This window comes from Theobroma cacao, chromosome 4, assembly GCF_053813885.1.
Source record: "Theobroma cacao isolate CCN51 chromosome 4, ASM5381388v1, whole genome shotgun sequence".
Lineage (NCBI taxonomy): Eukaryota > Viridiplantae > Streptophyta > Magnoliopsida > Malvales > Malvaceae > Theobroma > Theobroma cacao.
This window is the reverse complement of record NC_142642.1, coordinates 38407500-38423997: the sequence shown is the minus strand read 5'-3', so window position 1 is coordinate 38423997 and position 16498 is coordinate 38407500. Positions and strand designations below refer to the sequence as shown.

The window sequence follows — 16498 nt, the reverse complement described above, 5'->3', positions numbered from 1 at the left end:
TGGGAAAGACGTAAGACGACTTTTCCTCAAAGCATATTTCTGACTGAAATTCGCTGTTGGTGACATTAACAATAGGAGTAACAGGAAACAACGTGGACAAAGTGATTGTTGTCTTGGTTGAAGACCTAAGTTCCTAAAACCTGTAGGTTATATAAACGCCAGAAAAAGATTTAGCCATTTTCAAGTGAATTGCAAAAGATGCAATAATTACATGGAAAAACAACGATGGGATTATCGTACAGGAACTTCTCTCTGCTTGACATAAAATGTGGGGGAAAAATACACAAAACAAATATGAAAGAATATTTACTTTCAGATATTATTTTACAAAAGAAACAATCTCCTAGCTGACTCTAGAGCCAATCTGATATCTCAAACCACTTGTTTTGGGGCTTTGCCCCTAAAACTCACTGAAAATCTGAAAATGTAAGATGCGGCAAAGCAAATTCACCAGAGAACAGTAAGCTCTTTTAGCTTTGGATATCTGAGCCCATGGCACATGATGAGGTCACTTTCTGGAATGATTTTCCGGGGCTTCTATTTGCGGAGGCAAGAGGTTTAAGAAGCTCCCTTGAACAGGTTGACTGGCAGCGGCAGCTGACTCATCCTCTGCAAAATATACACCACGATTAGCACAAGTGAACAACCATGCTACAAACTGTTGTAACCCACCAAAAATTTTAATATTAGTGATAATATCTTACCAAAAAGGGATTTGATGGAGGGTCTCTTGGGTTTTGAGCTCTTCTTCTTCAATTCAGCTGCACAATGGAATTAAATAAGAACTGGTCAAATACAAAGATATTTGCTAGGTTAGAAAGAGAAGAGAGATCAGTAAAGAAAAACACGCATCAATGTTCTTCACTATTATATTTAAAGTACTTTGAAAAGTACCGAGATAAACTACAGACATGGAAAACAAAGGGAACATAAGGCAAGAAAATATAAATAGAGGAAGGAAGCAATATACCAATGCCAGGTAATTGATTATCATTTACAATTTCAAAGTTCTTGTAAGTGTAACCCACAAAGTTTATATCCTTGGATGAAAGCATCTGTATCAAAGGGAAAAACCCAAAATTATGTTCTAAAAGTGAGCAATGGAAACATCATTTATCAGCAATTACCCTTACTAAATTCCATGTTACATAGGTAGGAACGGAGCCAGTCCTAGTGAATGGTAGTAGCAGGAGTTTAAAGTATATAAAAATTTTGTAAGATACTAACTAGTCAAGTTCTTGAAGTTCAAACATTTTAGTTGAAATTATATGTACTCGCACTAACCTTTCTCCATGGACCTGATTTTGCTGCACTAGGAATTTGGTTGTCAGCCTGGTGCATGAAAGAGGGAAGAAATAAGAATACTTCTAAACAGGTTATTTCATATTTATAGACACAGTAACAATAATCTACCTCTTCAAACTTCTCAAAATTTTGCGTGTCCAACTCATCATTGACTTCAGGAATAAAAGCTGCTTTCATTTGATATAATTTGTCCCATTCAATACCTTTAAACCATGGGTGAGCCTGGAAACAACAGATACAGCCAGTTATTTTAGTAATTTGCATTCTCTTTTAAAAGTGAATCAAAGAATCTAGAACAGAACACACCACACAACACCTTAATTTCATTGGCGCCTTTTGTGCCAAGCCTCTGCTCAACATTACATAAAAGTTTACTGATAAGATCTTTTGCTTCTGGAGATAGTTTCGCTTCTTCTGGAAATTTTAAGTGCGTTCTCCAATTTACTATCTGGAAAATATTGAAAAAGGGACAATACTTATCATCGCTAACAAGAAAATAAGAAGCAAAATAAAGAGTCACAACATAGAAGCTAATGACAAACAATGTTCAGATGTAAATGCGGAAAGATAAAATAAAAATATTATCACAAATCACGACAGCATAATAATAAAATGGTAAAAACTTACCTTCCGACAAGTTGACATCGGCTCATCTGAATAAAAGGGTGGATATCCGACAAGCATTTCATACATGATAGCACCAAGAGACCACCTAGAAAAGTATCCAACAATACCATTATAACATATCTCACAAAAAATAAATTACAAACAAGAAAAACATGTTTAATATACAAACCAATCACATTCCATTCCATATCCTTTCTTCAGCAAAACCTCTGGGGCAATATAGTCAGGTGTACCAACCGTAGAGTAAGCCTGAAATATTACAATATTTGAATGTTTAAGAAAATATTAATTTGCAAAGCAAAGCAAGCTTTCCAAAATGAGCTTAGCAGGAAAAAGATGTGAGCTTGTGGTCTTTCTAGAATATCTAAGGCAACTAACAGCTATAAGCCATAAGCCTTGCAAGCTTGACAAAATCAAAGAACGCCTGAATTATGTAAAATAAAGGAGAAACAAGTCCAGAACTTCTTGCTCTGTAAACTCAATAGAACCATCACTAATAACAATGAGAAATGTTGCATTACATACATAGTAGCCAAAAACTTACAAGCATCCTTCTGTTCCTCTGCCAGTGCTGCAATTGCTCTTGTTGTGTTCGTTTTGGTGCTGCAGGCCGTCCATCACTTTGAAGAGCCCCACTGAGATTGTTTGCCATAGAAAAATCCTTTTCCTGGAGATTACTGCAATCTAACGGTTTACATAATCCAAAATCTGATAATTTCATATGACCATTTCTATCAAGTAGCAGGTTGTCAGGCTTGATGTCTCTGCAACATGTGACACAGAATGGGTGTACCCTTTAGTGCAAACTCAGGAAGACCATTATATAAAAGCATATGAAGGTTTAATGTCATTTCAACTCACCGATGAATATAATTATGTTTGTGGATAGATTCAATTGCCAGGACAGTTTCTCCAACATAAAACCTAGCCTCATCTTCAGTTAATGTATCCTTCCGCATCAGTAAAGTCATCATATCTCCCCCAGGTAAATATTCCATAATTAGATATAGATACTCTTCATCTTGGAAAGAGCAATATAGTTTAACAATACAATTACTGTCAACCTCTGCAAGTAGATTCCTCTCAGCTTTCACATGTTCAACCTGAACATTAAAATGCAAACTAACAAATTAGCATCCCAAAACATATTGAGGAAATCATATAGCAAGCTTTAAATTGTGAACCTGGCCTCTGCGAAGCATCTCTGACTTCTTAAGCTTCTTCATGGCATATACATGACCAGTTGCCTTCTCCCTACAGACTCTAACCTGTGATGACAAGTAGTGAATAAGGCAAAATTCTTTCTTTTGGAAGGGGGGGGGGGGGGGGGGGGTGGTAATGGGGGAAAAGTGAAAGCCAATTAATAAATTGATCAAATTGTTCAAGAGTTGGAAAACAAACAAAGAATGAAGGTAAACCCCAAGAGAGATTAAAACCATAGTGAAAAATATTCAAAAGTATCAGTAACTAGCAAACGTGCAACTACAGTAGTCTATGTGATGATGTACAATGTGACAAAGATATAAATACCTCTCCAAATGCACCCTTGCCTATCATGGTCAATGGTTCAAAATCATCAGCACCCATCTTATGCCTCTGAAGGCGCATGTATTCTGTTTCCTTCTTCTCCAAATACTTCAGCAAGTTGTTTTGTTCTTCTTCAGAAACTTCAGCATCAGCCAACTTCTTTTCTAGAATATCACGTCTGCAGAAAATCATAATTACCCAAAAACTGTCATCCCTATTCTTCAAAACAAAACTTACTATTAAGCATCTCAAGATGATATGATTCTTCCAAATTGTCAGTCTACAATATATAGCACAGTTACACTGCTTGCAGTACCATAGTTATGTAACCATAACAGTAACTACTACATGGCAATAAATAATTGCCATGACTGGAAGAATTTCAATCATACCGCTCCTTTCTTTCCTGCAGGCTTTTCATCTGCTTCTTGTAATGGTTTTCAATATACTGCTTTGCAGCCGCTACCCTCTGTTTGGTGACATTTGATGGTGCCTCTTCACTTGTTGGTGGTTTTGATCCCTCCTTTGCATTACCTGCAGCTTCTTTCTTTTTTGAAGGCCTTAACTTATCTTTTGATTTCAACTTGTTAAACCAACACCTTGCAGTTTCCATTGATTTACTTGATAAATACAACCCTTCTGAACCCACACTCCTAAATGTACATTTTAGCTTGCTATACTGAGGGGTAAACTTGTTATCAACTATCTTATTCTTCCAGAAAAAAACTTGCTCACTTTAGCACATCACTGTTTACACAAATATCAAACAAACACATTCTGCAATGAAAAAGAGTAAAATAACAGTACATTAGCTTAGAATGAGGGCTAAGATTTCAAAAACAGAAAAGAGGAAAACCAAGTAACTTTTAAAACACAATTTTAGGTTGGTATCAGCTGTCAAAGGATTTGACACACAAACAAACACTAATCTGATCATTGGACAGAACATGCCAATTATCAGAAACCTCATAATCCACTGAGGGTGAGTAATGTCTCACCAAACATTCAATTACAATGGTTAGCTTAATTAGTTGCAACATGCGAGTGTTAGCCAACTAAGTTATGCACAATTCTTACCAACCAACATGGTTCTTCCTATATTTTCCAAGCAACCCAACAGCAAATGAAACCCCAACTCAAAACCCAATTCCTAACTAAGAACAAACCAAAGAAAAGACCAGCCAAATCAGTGTTCCATTGATTCACAGTGACCAATCTAAAACACTTATAGAACAAATAAAAACATTCTTAATCTCCCAACACTTTTATAATCAATTCAGAACATAAAATACAATGATGCTGGGATCCTTACCTAACAAACAAACCGTACCAAAAGAATAGACCTAATTCCAAAAAAATCTAAAGTCAGCATTCAGTCAATCAATAAAATTCAAAGCAATTCAACTCGGATATTGTTGGAGAAAGAGTTAAGAATACCTAACATTAAAAATTCCAACTTTTTACTACATTTTCTCACCAACCAAACAGAACACTCAAAATCTGAGACTAAACCGAATCTAAGAACCGAAAATCACATATCCGAGAATCAAAAGCAATAATTGAGCAGGCAGAAACGATCTAAAACACTGAACTTCCCGAAAAGTCACTGAAAACTTTTCCTTTCAATTTTCCAACTTTTTCTCACGTACCAAACAGGTAGAGTAAAATCGTAATCTCAACTCAGTCTCAGAACTAAAACTCCAAAAATAAAAAAACAAAAAAAAAATCAAAACCCCTCAAATCAAAAAAAATAAAAAGACAGAGAGAGAAAATAAAATGAATTGTAGTAATTAAATAGAACGCACAGGAGAAACTGAACCCGATGGGCAGATTGATTTCCGGAGAGTTCGATTGGGGCAAGAGAGAGAAATAAAAAAGAAAAACCAAAAAAAAAAACAAACAGCAGCGTACGAACTGTAGAGAAGAGTGAAGAAAACCCTAGAGGGAAAGAGGACGCGGACAGAAGAGAAGATTGAGGCGACGATGACGAAATTGAAGCCCCATTTTGTTACGATTTGTTTAGGCTTTTGAAAAGTTGGAAGCTTTGCCTTTGCCTTTGCCTTTGCCTTTGCTTTGAGTTGCTTTTTATTTTATATTTATATTTATATTTACATATATTTAAAGTCTTTTAAGACTATCTCAGTTATGTCTGGGTTTTTTTTCTCTGTCTCTCTCTCTCTTCTTACCCTTCAGTTTCTGTTTTTTTCTCTTTTAGATTTATTTTTTATTTAATCAATAATTGTTTTTTTATCTGTTTGGATTTATTAATTAATTAATTTATTTATTTATTTATTGGGATCACTGTCAAGAAAACAGGGATAGTTTCTTTGTAAATTATAATTTAATTAATTGGATATTAAAATGATGTTGGGTTAAGTTTGCTGCTCTATGCTCATGGCTGATGTGGACCATGTAGGACCCTTTTCCATATTGATTGCATTTGTCAAAAAAAGTCTGACATTGGACAATTTCATTCTCATACCTCCTTTCAACTTTTTTTTCTTCTCCTTTTTTTCCCTCTTACTTAGTTTAATTTATTCATTATCCCTTCACATTAACCCTTATGCACCAATTAATGACACACCACAAAAAAAATATTAAATTAAAATGTTTTATCATAAAATTAAAAATTTTCAAATTAATCTATAAAATAAGTAATTCAATAACAAGTCTTAAGATAAAATTTTTATTTTAGTGAAAACTATTGTCCCAAAAAAAAGAAAGTAAATGAGATGTATTATTTATTACTTGTACACATGTGATTTAGTGGGTATCTTAAGACTATTGTTCGAGTTCTACCCAAACTCACGACGAGTAATAATTTTATCATCCGAATCTTACTTAAACGATATTTTAATTTTTTTTACTCGAATCGGATAATATAATATAAGGTGTTCGATTATAAGATACTCATTGACATCCTTATATGATTTCTCTAACGAATCCTATTTTTATTTAATAGTAATAAAAAAAAAATCTTTCACGAAGTTGTAATTAAGAAGTGCAAGAATTTTGGGGGTTGACAAAAGAGAGGATTGAGTTACAAGGGAATTAGAGGTAATTTGTTGAAGTAACAAGGAAAGATCATGGGAGCGTATAGAGAGATGAGCTGGACCACTTCCAAATAATTTGATTACAGAACTGTCAAGAATAATTGCCCAAACAATGACTTATTTATTTTTTGTTTAGAACACATTCAAAGCCTTGATGTCCGCCTTAAACACAGAGGCCCTGCTTGACACGTGACCCTCACCCTGTGTCGGTATGCCCTTCCCAGTTGCCGCAGGCACCACTTCTCACCTCAACCCCCGTTCTTCCATTAGAGGGAACACAGCAATCTGACCCATTGACCCGCACATGGCAGTCATCACTCCCTATACAACAATCCATTGACATCACATTTTGGGTCCCTACACCTTTTTCTTCGACAAAATCAATGAGGAATTTAGTTGAATAGATTAATTTTAACCGTTTTTCGTCACTAAATAAATTATAAGACAGCATATTCATATCTTATTGCTAAATTAAGATAAACTTTATTATATCTTAAAGAAGCCGAATAAATGAAATCGACTAATTTTAATCTAAAATCATTTTTGTGTGCGAGGCAAGGTTTTAAATCTTACGAAATGATTAAAAAGAAATTCATTGTTTTGGTGAACCAAAGTGTAACAAGTGCCTAGTCAAGGGTCAGCATCGTAATTGAAAAAGAATGAACACGCGTAAATGGATAGGTACCACTTGACGCGTTCTCTTCTTCTTCTTCTTCTTTTTCTTCTTCTTCTTCCTCCTCCTCCTCCTCCTCCTCCTCCTCTACTTTTATGATAATCTTTAACCTAAATGCACAACTTGAAAGACTTATTACTATCAGCCATTAAGGTGGGTGGTGCAATGGAGAGAGAGCGAGACAAAGATATGTTGGATGTTTTTTGGCTAAATAAGAAGCAAATTTGGTAGTGGGTTGGGAGGTGTTTGTTGGAGTACAGCCAACTATATCATGGGAAGAGTGTGTCAAAGGGAGGATCAAAGGATTAGATTGGATGATGCTTATACTCAAACAAAATAATGACATAACCCATCACTTTCAAACCCTGAATTCCAATTCTTTTCTTCCATTACTTTATTATTATTAAAAAAAAAGTTGATGTCTTTCTGGAAGTACAAGTGAATACTGTTTATGGATACACATAAATGCAATATATGTAGGACTTGAATGATTGAATTTAGTATTCAAAAACTTTATTACTATCTTCTTTTTTCTTTTTTTTTTGTTCTTATTCAAGAAAGTCAGAGTTGTTTTAACTTTATGGAAAACTACTTTGACTTTTTGATGATGTTGCCTTTAGGGTTTTAATATTATATTTTAGGGTTGGAAAATATGGAAGCAATCCTAGTTGGAAAGCCATATATGCAAAAGCTTTACAATTTCATTTACCTTTTCCCTCTCTCTCTTTTCCTTTTGGCCCTTTTCTCTTCTAGTGTAAGACATTTATGCTCTGTCTTAATTTCCTTTCATGTCAAATGCCCTCAAAACTAAGGCATTTCAGTATGAACCTAACATAGTATGAATGATTCCAATGAGTGCATGGTAGAGAGAGAGAGAGAGAGAGAAAGAAGTTTCTTTTTATTTCTTTTTGTAATTTCTCATCAGTAGGTGAGGTTCAAACTAGGCTTACATTTCACTTTGATTAAAGCCAATGGTCCCATATGGTTTAATTTAACAGTAAATGGATTGATTTTGGCATGAGATATAGGCATATAAATTATAATTAATTCCCATTTTTCCCTAAATATTTGAATTCAAATGACATTTATATCTTGGAAAATATTCTAAGTATTATAATCAAAATTTGCCTCAATGGGTACTATGATAAAATTGGGTTTATGAGATTATTATTAGATTTCTTATTACTTCTTCTTCTTAAGGAAAGCACGAACAAATTGATCTTTGCTTGAAAGGTAATTCTATGCTCTTTTCCCTCCACAAAATGAATCAATAAACTCTTCTAAACCAAGGATAAGACTTGGAAAAGCAAAGGCAAAGCAATGGGCCAGTGGCAAGTTGATCAGCAATGAGCATGGTGTGGGTTCCCTTAGAAGGAGGGCATCATATTGGGGACCAGTATGTTATTAAGGCATTTGGGTAGGCACCAAATTCAAAATAAAGAGGAAAAGGTTTTATGTTTATGTGAAAGCTATAGACATTAATTTGTCCCAATGCCCCCACCGGATTACTTTATTTGTACATCATAAATTGCCATTTGCTTGTGCACCCCCCCCCCCTTCATGGCTAGAGCATTTATTTGCTTGAAATTAAACAATGTCCATTAATCTTGATATTTAGGCTTTGAAGTGGGTCTCATTGCTACCCATGAATTAGCTAAAGCCTAAAGGAGGATATGATGATAAAATTGAACCCACTATTCAATTACATGTATTTTATATATAAGACTATAAGGTCCTATTAATGAAATACCATCAATATTTAAGTTCTGTTTATGATAATTTGGTTAGCAAAAATCTATTTTGAATACCTTTCACTAAAAACATCTTCTCCAAAAAATTATTTTACGATTACTAAAGGAAGCTTTTAGAAAAGAATTTCACATATTTTTTACATGATTTGAACGAGATTGAAGAGACAATGGAAGTTGGATCCTGTACATTTACCTTCCCTTAGAGGAAATTTGTAGAAAAACCAAAGTTTAGGTTGAGCATTTATCATGTCATGAAGAGGTGTTGGATTTTCAAAAGAAACCAATTTTTTGTAAGAGTAGAAGAGTAGGGGTTTTAGGCTGGGGTTCAAGTCCTAATCTGAAAACTTTTTGTCTTTGACCTCAAGTATCATTTCATCTAATATTTGCAAAATTGAAGTCAATGAAAAAAAATAGCACCACTACTTCTAACTATCATTAATGTGTCAGGTACTGGACTTCAAATATTGCATGCATTCTAGACGTAAGCCTCTATTCCTTACCAAGTGGCAAGAAAACAAGAGGGACACATGAAGAAACAATGGGTGCTCTTAGGTTTTGTGACATTTGGCAACAAGGGGGGAAAAAGAAGAAACGAAGAAGAAAAACACGCCACTAGGCCACTGGTCCCAGGGAACAAGAAAACAAAAAGGTAGAACAAGAGAAACAACAATTTGTTATTACAGACAGTCATGAGGTTCATGAAAGGGTCCTGTATATATGTCCCCATTGAAAGGGGATATCCAAGTCTACTAACATGATAGGTGCTGGCACATATAGATGAGGTGGTTGGGTTTTGGAGACCATGGCCAATGGGAACTGACACAGGGATTGGGAACTTGGAGGAGATGTTGGGAGGCAATGGCAAATGGCTATGGCAAGGGAACATATCCCCACTTCTTACAGTAGGAAAAATTAGGACAATGCATGTGCTCATGGCTTCATAGTATTTATGGAACGTTAAGGATATGTGGTTTGCTCGACAGTTAGGCAATAATAAGTTATTAAATTCAACTCCCTTATTTAGGTAAGCTATACCGAGATCCTCTTCTTGACTGGTTGGTTTTTCTTTCAACGATGAATAACAAGTTACTGCCTGAAAATTTGAAGAATGGGTTGATTTGTTGAGTCATTGTGAATGCATGAAAGCGTGTGCATTCACGTCAAATGTTGGAAAATTTTAGGGAGAACTGATGGAATCTAATCCAGGGAACATTCACATCCTTCCTGCTTCCTGGTCAATGAACTTGGTCTAGCTTTTTAACTGTTATATTTCCTTCTCTAGATTTTATAGGCCAGAAAAGTGGGGATTCCTAGCATTTGCTAGTCTGTCCAATAGGTAAAGGGGGCCCCAAAAGACAAGGCAAAGAGACGAGTAGCGTCACAGTTGTGAGAGGAAAACAATAGCTAGAAATGTTGCTAGTCAAACTTGTGAAGTACGTTAAACGTCCCCACTCAAGCAATCAGTGTAAATCTTCAAGACGAATCTCTGCTATTACAGGCTAGCTACTAGAAAGAAACAGCTGGTGATAGATTCGTCAGGCACGAAAGTTATCGCATCCGTTTGACTAATATCATCCCAGACACCAAATCCCATCCTTCACCACCCCTTTTGTCCCAAGCCCGAGTTTGTTCATGACAGCCCATCCCAAACCCATAAGTCCATGTTCGTTGCCAGTGATAGCGACCAAGGGTCCAAAGGTAGCCTAACCAGAGAAGATATTTCATTTATGGAATAACATGGGAAGTTAAAAGCCACAGTGCTTATGCACTTCAGCATTACATATTTTTGTATTTGATTATTAGTCATAAGCTGAAGTAGCTTTGGACAACTACCAAAAGCGAGGGATAAAAAAATTTTGATGAATAGCCTATAGATGGTGACCAGTTTATGGCTTGTCAAGTAATTCATTACAAGAAAAAAGGGCTAAACAAAAAAAAATAATGTGAAGCATTGCTTAATGCTACAAAATGAAATTGTTTACTGCATCACTAATTCGGGAGAGCTTCTTAATCCCTTGGGAGCTGCAGAAGATACTGGGAGAGAATGGGGAAATCGTGAGGCTGAAATATTTCTATTCAGAATTCCTGAGGCTTTCACTTGTCAGCCACATCTTCTTTTGGACAATAAACACAACGTCGTCCCCTTCATGATCTGCATCTGAACTGGAATCAGCTGTTGCTACTGCTTCCCAGTGCAAAGCTGATAAGTACTTCCTTATGTAATCGATCACTGGTTGTTTGTCCCGGATGATTACAAAACCATTTGGTCTGAGAATGCGATCCATCTCAAGTAACAAATCCTCAGCACTGCAGCCTTTCCTCTCAATATCAGAGAAGACAGTCCAAGCATGGAGTAAATCGTAAGTTCGAGGGTATGTGGAAAAGGATTCACACCTGCAAAAATAATTAACCCAGTTAATGCAAATTTTACATTCTATGTTCAACATTCATTTCACTATTTAACCAGCCATAAGGAAAAGACCTTTATGAGATGAAAAGGGAAAAGCATCACTGCATTTTTTTTCTTAAGAAAAGGCCAGACAGGTGACATTAATTTATTAAAAAAAAATGGGGAAATAGCTGTGTTTTGTTAAAGGTTCCATTTCACCAGAGACACCTTGTAGTCCTTTCACTGACAATAATTTCTCTCCCTCTCTACCTCATTCTAAAGAGACGAATGGTTGTACAGTATGCAAAAACAGGAGACATGACATGTAGGTACAAAATTATGGCCCTTAACAGAAAAGAAAAATAAATTACATATTTCCCAATTAATTATGCAAATTTTCTAAGTTAATTAGTGCATACCAGTTATGAGTAGTGCCAATCAGGCCTCTGTCATATATCAGCTTAATTGTGTTTGGTCCATCCTCAGGGACAACATTCATCACCCAAACATTCTTGCCTTTCAAAGCAGCTGCAAATGATCCCATGTTTGCTTTCATGTCCATCAAATTTCTCAAAGTGTCTGCCTCAATCTTTGGACTCAAGAGATTCCAATAACTCTCTACCCGCTGGCGCCATGTTTCCTGGGGAATATCAAAAGCTATATTAGTGTCTATACTGTAAGTCATTGCCGCATAAATCACATTATAAGCACAAGAAACCATAAATAAAGGCATCGATGAATAATGCTGCCTTACCGTGTCTTTCTCAAACATTTCGCTTGAATAACCAAAGTCAGCAAGCCTGGGAGGTGGAGATGTCAATCTGGCTGGCCAAGGAGCCAATCCACTCCCCTTGGCTTTCTGGTCATCTGATAGAAACAAAGAGAAGTTTTAGTTAAGATAAACTTTAATAAACTTTAAAGCTTTAACCCTTTAAAGCCATCAACTAAAAGAATCTCTGTAGTTTTCCATTGCAAAATATAGCATAGCTTCTAGTCACATGTATTTCAGCAACAATTAGATCATATAATTGACAAATATTCAGCAAGAATAAAATGAGCAGAAGGAATGCACTAGATACCACATAACTCAAGCAGAAGAAAAACTATTCAACTAAAATGGAAGCAGAGACCACTAATTCCCAAAATTCAAGACAATATCCCTTTTTATTGGTAAGATTCCCATCCTTCTCCCTTTACCCCTTAAGCTAAAACCCAAGCAAACTTACTGTTAAGAAACTCAACTACATAATCAATAAATCAAGATTTCAGCTCATCACAATTTGATGTAAGCCTTACCACTTATGATGTGCAGTCATAAAAAAACCAGTTCATGTTTACTAAAGTAGGTAAGCAACATATCAGTGGAAGTAAGACATATCAAAACCATCAGTGGATCAGTTTTATCACTTCAGAAATAAAATCTAACTATGAAAATGCTGTAAAATAAAGAGCTAAACTCAACTTCCAAAATAATCAAAAACAAAGTTCGAGAGACAATTTTCAAAGTTGCATTTAAGCATCAGCATCCTCCAAAAGAAAATAATAATAAATAAAAAAGGAAGAAAATATCAACTGAAGGAGGGGGGAAAAGACTTTAATGCTAGTAAAATTGAAAAAGAAATATACTCACGGTCAGAATAAGGAGTGATGCAAGCTTCCATTGGCACACCCCAAACTGCATCTGGATCATCATCAGAGTGGCAGAGGGGGGGACTGGTACCAGGTTCTCGTTCCATATAACAATCATTTGTTAAAGGTTTTTGCCAAATGACAGTTTGGTTCCTCTTTGCAGCTATTCTCCAACACATACGTCCCACAAGGGCACTCATCTCTTTCCATATTCTGAGATCTTCTTCATCTTGTGCATAAGCTTCTGGAGATGAGTAGGCAAAATAGCCCCCAGGTCTAAGCAACCTATCTAACTCAAGAAGAAGAATCCCATCCCTTTGAAGCCAATCAATCCTACAGCGAGAACAATGAGCAAGTTCAAATGATCTGCTTGGGTAAGGGAGCCTCTTGGTTCCCAGAACACCAAGATATGCGGGAATTCCTCTTTCCAGGGCAAACTGGATTTGATTTTGATGCACATCATTGGGCGCTAAAGACATTGTTATAAGATCAGAAGAAAGAAGATATGCTCCAAAACTTGCAACACCACAGCCAACATCAAGAACCGTTCGAAGTCTTCCTTCATTATTTAAATTGTTGTTCGAAAAGTTGAGCATCTGCCCATTCAAAATCATAGAAATGTCATTGCTTCTTTCATAGGTTTGGGAAGTATTAATAAGGGCCATTATATTTGAAGAATTGATTCCAATAAAAGAAAGAAGGAATCAAAACATGATGCAGAAAACACAAATAGACATACGCATAAGACCATTCTATAATAGGAATTCAAGATCATTGATCATGTTCCAAAATATTTTCTTTTGGGCCAAAATCAATAGGCATCGGCCATCTTACATTTGCAATTGAAGCAATATACTTGTCAGCTCCATAGTGAAAATGGGTGCCTCCCCCTGGAAATACAATCTTTTCACCTTTTACAACCATCCAGTTCTGGTCAGACTTTTCATGCGCAAGGTGAGTATGGGGAATGTTCGCCTTCCATACTTCATCTCTGCTTTGAGGCCACTTAATGGGGATCTGTAATTTCACATGAGTTAAAAGAGGTCAATATATGATAAATCTGATAATGACCATCGCAATAACAAATATACAGTAACAATGTTCTGATTGCTCAGCTTATGGGATTCCATACCTTGTATCCTGGAGGAGGAGGAATCAAGCAATTGTATCTCCTTTCAGGAGGGGGGCAGTGACGTTCATAGTGCTCCATCAAAGACAAGTCCAGCTTTAATCTCATTTGGTATATTAAATTCCTGTCTAAGCAGGGAATGATTTCTGAATGTCGATCGTCACAGACCTTCAAAGGCATAAGCAGAGAAATTAAATGCCATGGCAACTAACCAAGACAAGAAGCAAAGGGGAAAATGAAGGAGGGCCTGAGGGGTAGATAGATGAACGGAGGAAGGTGCTTAGACATGCTTCAGCAGTAAAAAAACTTACAGGGAAAGTTTTCGGTATGGCATCTTCTTCTCCTTCATATTGCTTGCCATCAGCGTCATCATCTCCACCCAAATAAGATGATCCAAGTTTTCTCAAAGATCTGCTGCCATATTCTAGAGCTGCAGCACCACGGCTTGAAGATCCGAAAATAGATCCATAATATGCATAGAGAAAACCAAGAAAAATTGCCACAACACAGAGAGCGATGATTAAACGCTTCTTTTGGCCTCCATCAGATCTTCCCCTCATCCTTCTTTAGTTATAAGATTCTCCACAAAGAGAATTCAATTAAGCACTAAATTGTCACAATAAGGATCCCCTTATCCAAAATCTATCTCACATCAAATTTTCTTTTCAAAATAAATCTGTTTTGTTGCTACCATCAGGCTCTAATCAATTGAATGACTGGTGAAAATCACTTCAAAACTTGTCAAAAAGAAACACCGTAGACTTCAAACCTGTAAACAGACAAGTAAGAAACCATCAGGTGATTCTCTTCAGCACAAGAGTCATGCACACAAGTTAAAGAAGTTGCTTCCTGTATGACCGACCCCTTTAGAATAAAATTTTGAAATTCAAGTTTGAAAGATCATATACTATTACTTTAAATAATCAATTAATCAGTAACATGGTGCAAAAAAACAGCAGCAAAGCCAGCAACCAATGAACAAAGCAAGCTTAATTAGACGTTGCGGACACTATAAATAAAAAATAACTATACTAGTAAGGGAAACCATTAAGGAGTCTAAAAGTCTCAACCGACTAGCTTCAAATCTAACCAGTTCAAAATGGGAAATATAATAATATAAATGAGACATCAAACACCTTTTACTAAGAAAAAGAACTCCTTAACACTGCTAAGGATTGCCTAATTAATCTGGTGAATGAGCACCAATCCATTACCATTGGCTCAAAACATTGTGTTGCAGAAGATTCAGTAACAAAGTTCAAAACCAAGCTTTAAACTTGAGTAGCAGATTCAGATCCATATTAATAGTCATAATCGATAGGTAAAAACTCATTATTCATAATTAAGAAAAAGGAAAAGAAAAAAAAAAGGAAGGAACAATGCTAAATGGTGCTAACTCTCTATAGTTGTAAGCGGTGGATTGACAACCAAGCAATGAAAAGGATTGATCCATGAAAAAGCACTAAAAAGCAAGCAACTAATGCTCCTTTTCCCCTGAATTGAAACAATGGTAATCATGAGAGCGACAGCTACTTAGTAACTCTAATGAACTAAACCAACAGATCAGAGTAAAAAACTCGACCAAATCTACATTTTTGCATTAAGAAAAAGCATCAAAACTATCAAATTCAACCATCAAGAATCAAACTTTGATTCCAAAGGAACCAAAAAACCTAACATTCTTGAAGTAAAGATAGAAAATTGAGATTGACCCATTAAAACTACAGCAACAGCAAGCAAAACTCATAAATCAGACCCCCCATCAAAAAGCAAGAAACGAAATTTCAATGAAAACCCAGAAACGTATTCGCAAAAACAAGCTCAAAAAGGAACAAAAGCTTACTGGGTTTCAATCAAAAAGAAAGAAAACGAACTGGGCAACTCTAGTTGAGATCTCAGAAAAAGATGCTGTGGGTTATCTCCCTAAATGAAGAACCAAAACAAAGCAACAAAGAGAGAGGGATTAGATCTCAAGAATCTGCCTTTTTTATTTTTCTTTCCCTTTCAGGTTTGCTATTTTTAAAGAGAGAGAGAAAGAAGGGAAGGATTGAGGAGGTACTATACCTGTGAGAGAAAGAGAGAGAGTGTGCGTGTGTGTGTGTGTATATGAAGGGCACTGTTATCTTTCTAAGGTTGTTAAAGGATCTATGTATGGATCTATCTGTCCAGAATAGGATTTGCGCTTGATGCTGTCAAAAAAAAAAAGGGAAAATGACTTGGTTAATGTTTTATTTTTTTTTTAAAGAATTTGGTTAAGATTAATGTCGTGTTTGGGAATCATAAGAGATAGGGAAGATAAAATTAATTAAACAAATCTGATATTCAATGAACAATGATATCAAAGACAAGCCCTTCATGGATTTATATTAATAATTTTACTAGATTTAATGCTAACATTTAACATCCACACAACAA

At 35.8% G+C, this 16498-nt stretch overlaps 2 protein-coding genes across 5 annotated transcripts; both read right to left on the bottom strand.

The window, feature by feature from the left end:
* Positions 1-207: 207 nt before the first annotated feature.
* On the bottom strand, positions 208-5548 carry LOC18603232 (AGC (cAMP-dependent, cGMP-dependent and protein kinase C) kinase family protein). Of its 2 annotated transcripts, none has more exons than XM_007035075.3 (14): positions 5265-5548; positions 3852-4236; positions 3463-3637; positions 3117-3200; positions 2794-3035; positions 2477-2696; positions 2102-2181; positions 1933-2017; positions 1622-1753; positions 1414-1527; positions 1285-1332; positions 971-1055; positions 705-761; positions 208-609 (listed from the first exon to the last, which is right to left on the bottom strand). In XM_007035075.3, exons 2-14 carry the CDS (start codon positions 4070-4072, stop codon positions 509-511), a joined length of 1644 nt encoding a protein of 547 aa, XP_007035137.3. In that variant the 5' UTR covers positions 4073-4236; positions 5265-5548; the 3' UTR covers positions 208-508. The 2 variants fall into 2 exon arrangements, with proteins under 2 accessions (XP_007035137.3, XP_017975511.2); XM_018120022.2 differs by lacking the exon at positions 5265-5548 and adding an exon at positions 4772-4802.
* Positions 5549-10782: 5234 nt separating this feature from the next.
* LOC18603231 (putative methyltransferase PMT3) lies at positions 10783-16229 on the bottom strand. 3 transcript variants are annotated; one of them, XM_018119459.2, is made up of 9 exons: positions 16148-16165; positions 15927-16006; positions 14395-14852; positions 14087-14251; positions 13789-13971; positions 12956-13550; positions 12080-12192; positions 11745-11965; positions 10783-11330 (listed from the first exon to the last, which is right to left on the bottom strand). In XM_018119459.2, exons 3-9 carry the CDS (start codon positions 14641-14643, stop codon positions 11009-11011), a joined length of 1848 nt encoding a protein of 615 aa, XP_017974948.2. In that variant the 5' UTR covers positions 14644-14852; positions 15927-16006; positions 16148-16165; the 3' UTR covers positions 10783-11008. The 3 variants fall into 3 exon arrangements, with proteins under 3 accessions (XP_017974948.2, XP_017974950.2, XP_017974949.2); XM_018119461.2 differs by lacking the exon at positions 15927-16006 and having other exon boundaries at positions 16148-16229; XM_018119460.2 differs by lacking the exons at positions 15927-16006; positions 16148-16165 and adding an exon at positions 15298-15444.
* Between the last annotated feature and the right edge of the window lie 269 nt (positions 16230-16498).

What these genes read in the sequence shown, in the direction of transcription:
- LOC18603232 (XM_007035075.3), bottom strand. Translation starts at nt 4,072, where the DNA reads ATGGAAACTGCAAGGTGTTGGTTTAACAAGTTGAAATCAAAAGATAAG. An exon ending in AAACATAATTATATTCATCG is followed by an intron (nt 2,697 to 2,793) that starts GTGAGTTGAAAT and finishes CACATGTTGCAG; the next exon opens with AGACATCAAGCCTGACAACC. An exon ending in AGAGGAACAGAAGGATGCTT is followed by an intron (nt 2,182 to 2,476) that starts GTAAGTTTTTGG and finishes GTAATATTTCAG; the next exon opens with GCTTACTCTACGGTTGGTAC.
- LOC18603231 (XM_018119461.2), bottom strand. Translation starts at nt 14,643, where the DNA reads ATGAGGGGAAGATCTGATGGAGGCCAAAAGAAGCGTTTAATCATCGCT. An exon ending in CCATACCGAAAACTTTCCCT is followed by an intron (nt 14,252 to 14,394) that starts GTAAGTTTTTTT and finishes ATGCCTTTGAAG; the next exon opens with GTCTGTGACGATCGACATTC. An exon ending in CTCCTCCTCCAGGATACAAG is followed by an intron (nt 13,972 to 14,086) that starts GTATGGAATCCC and finishes GTGAAATTACAG; the next exon opens with ATCCCCATTAAGTGGCCTCA.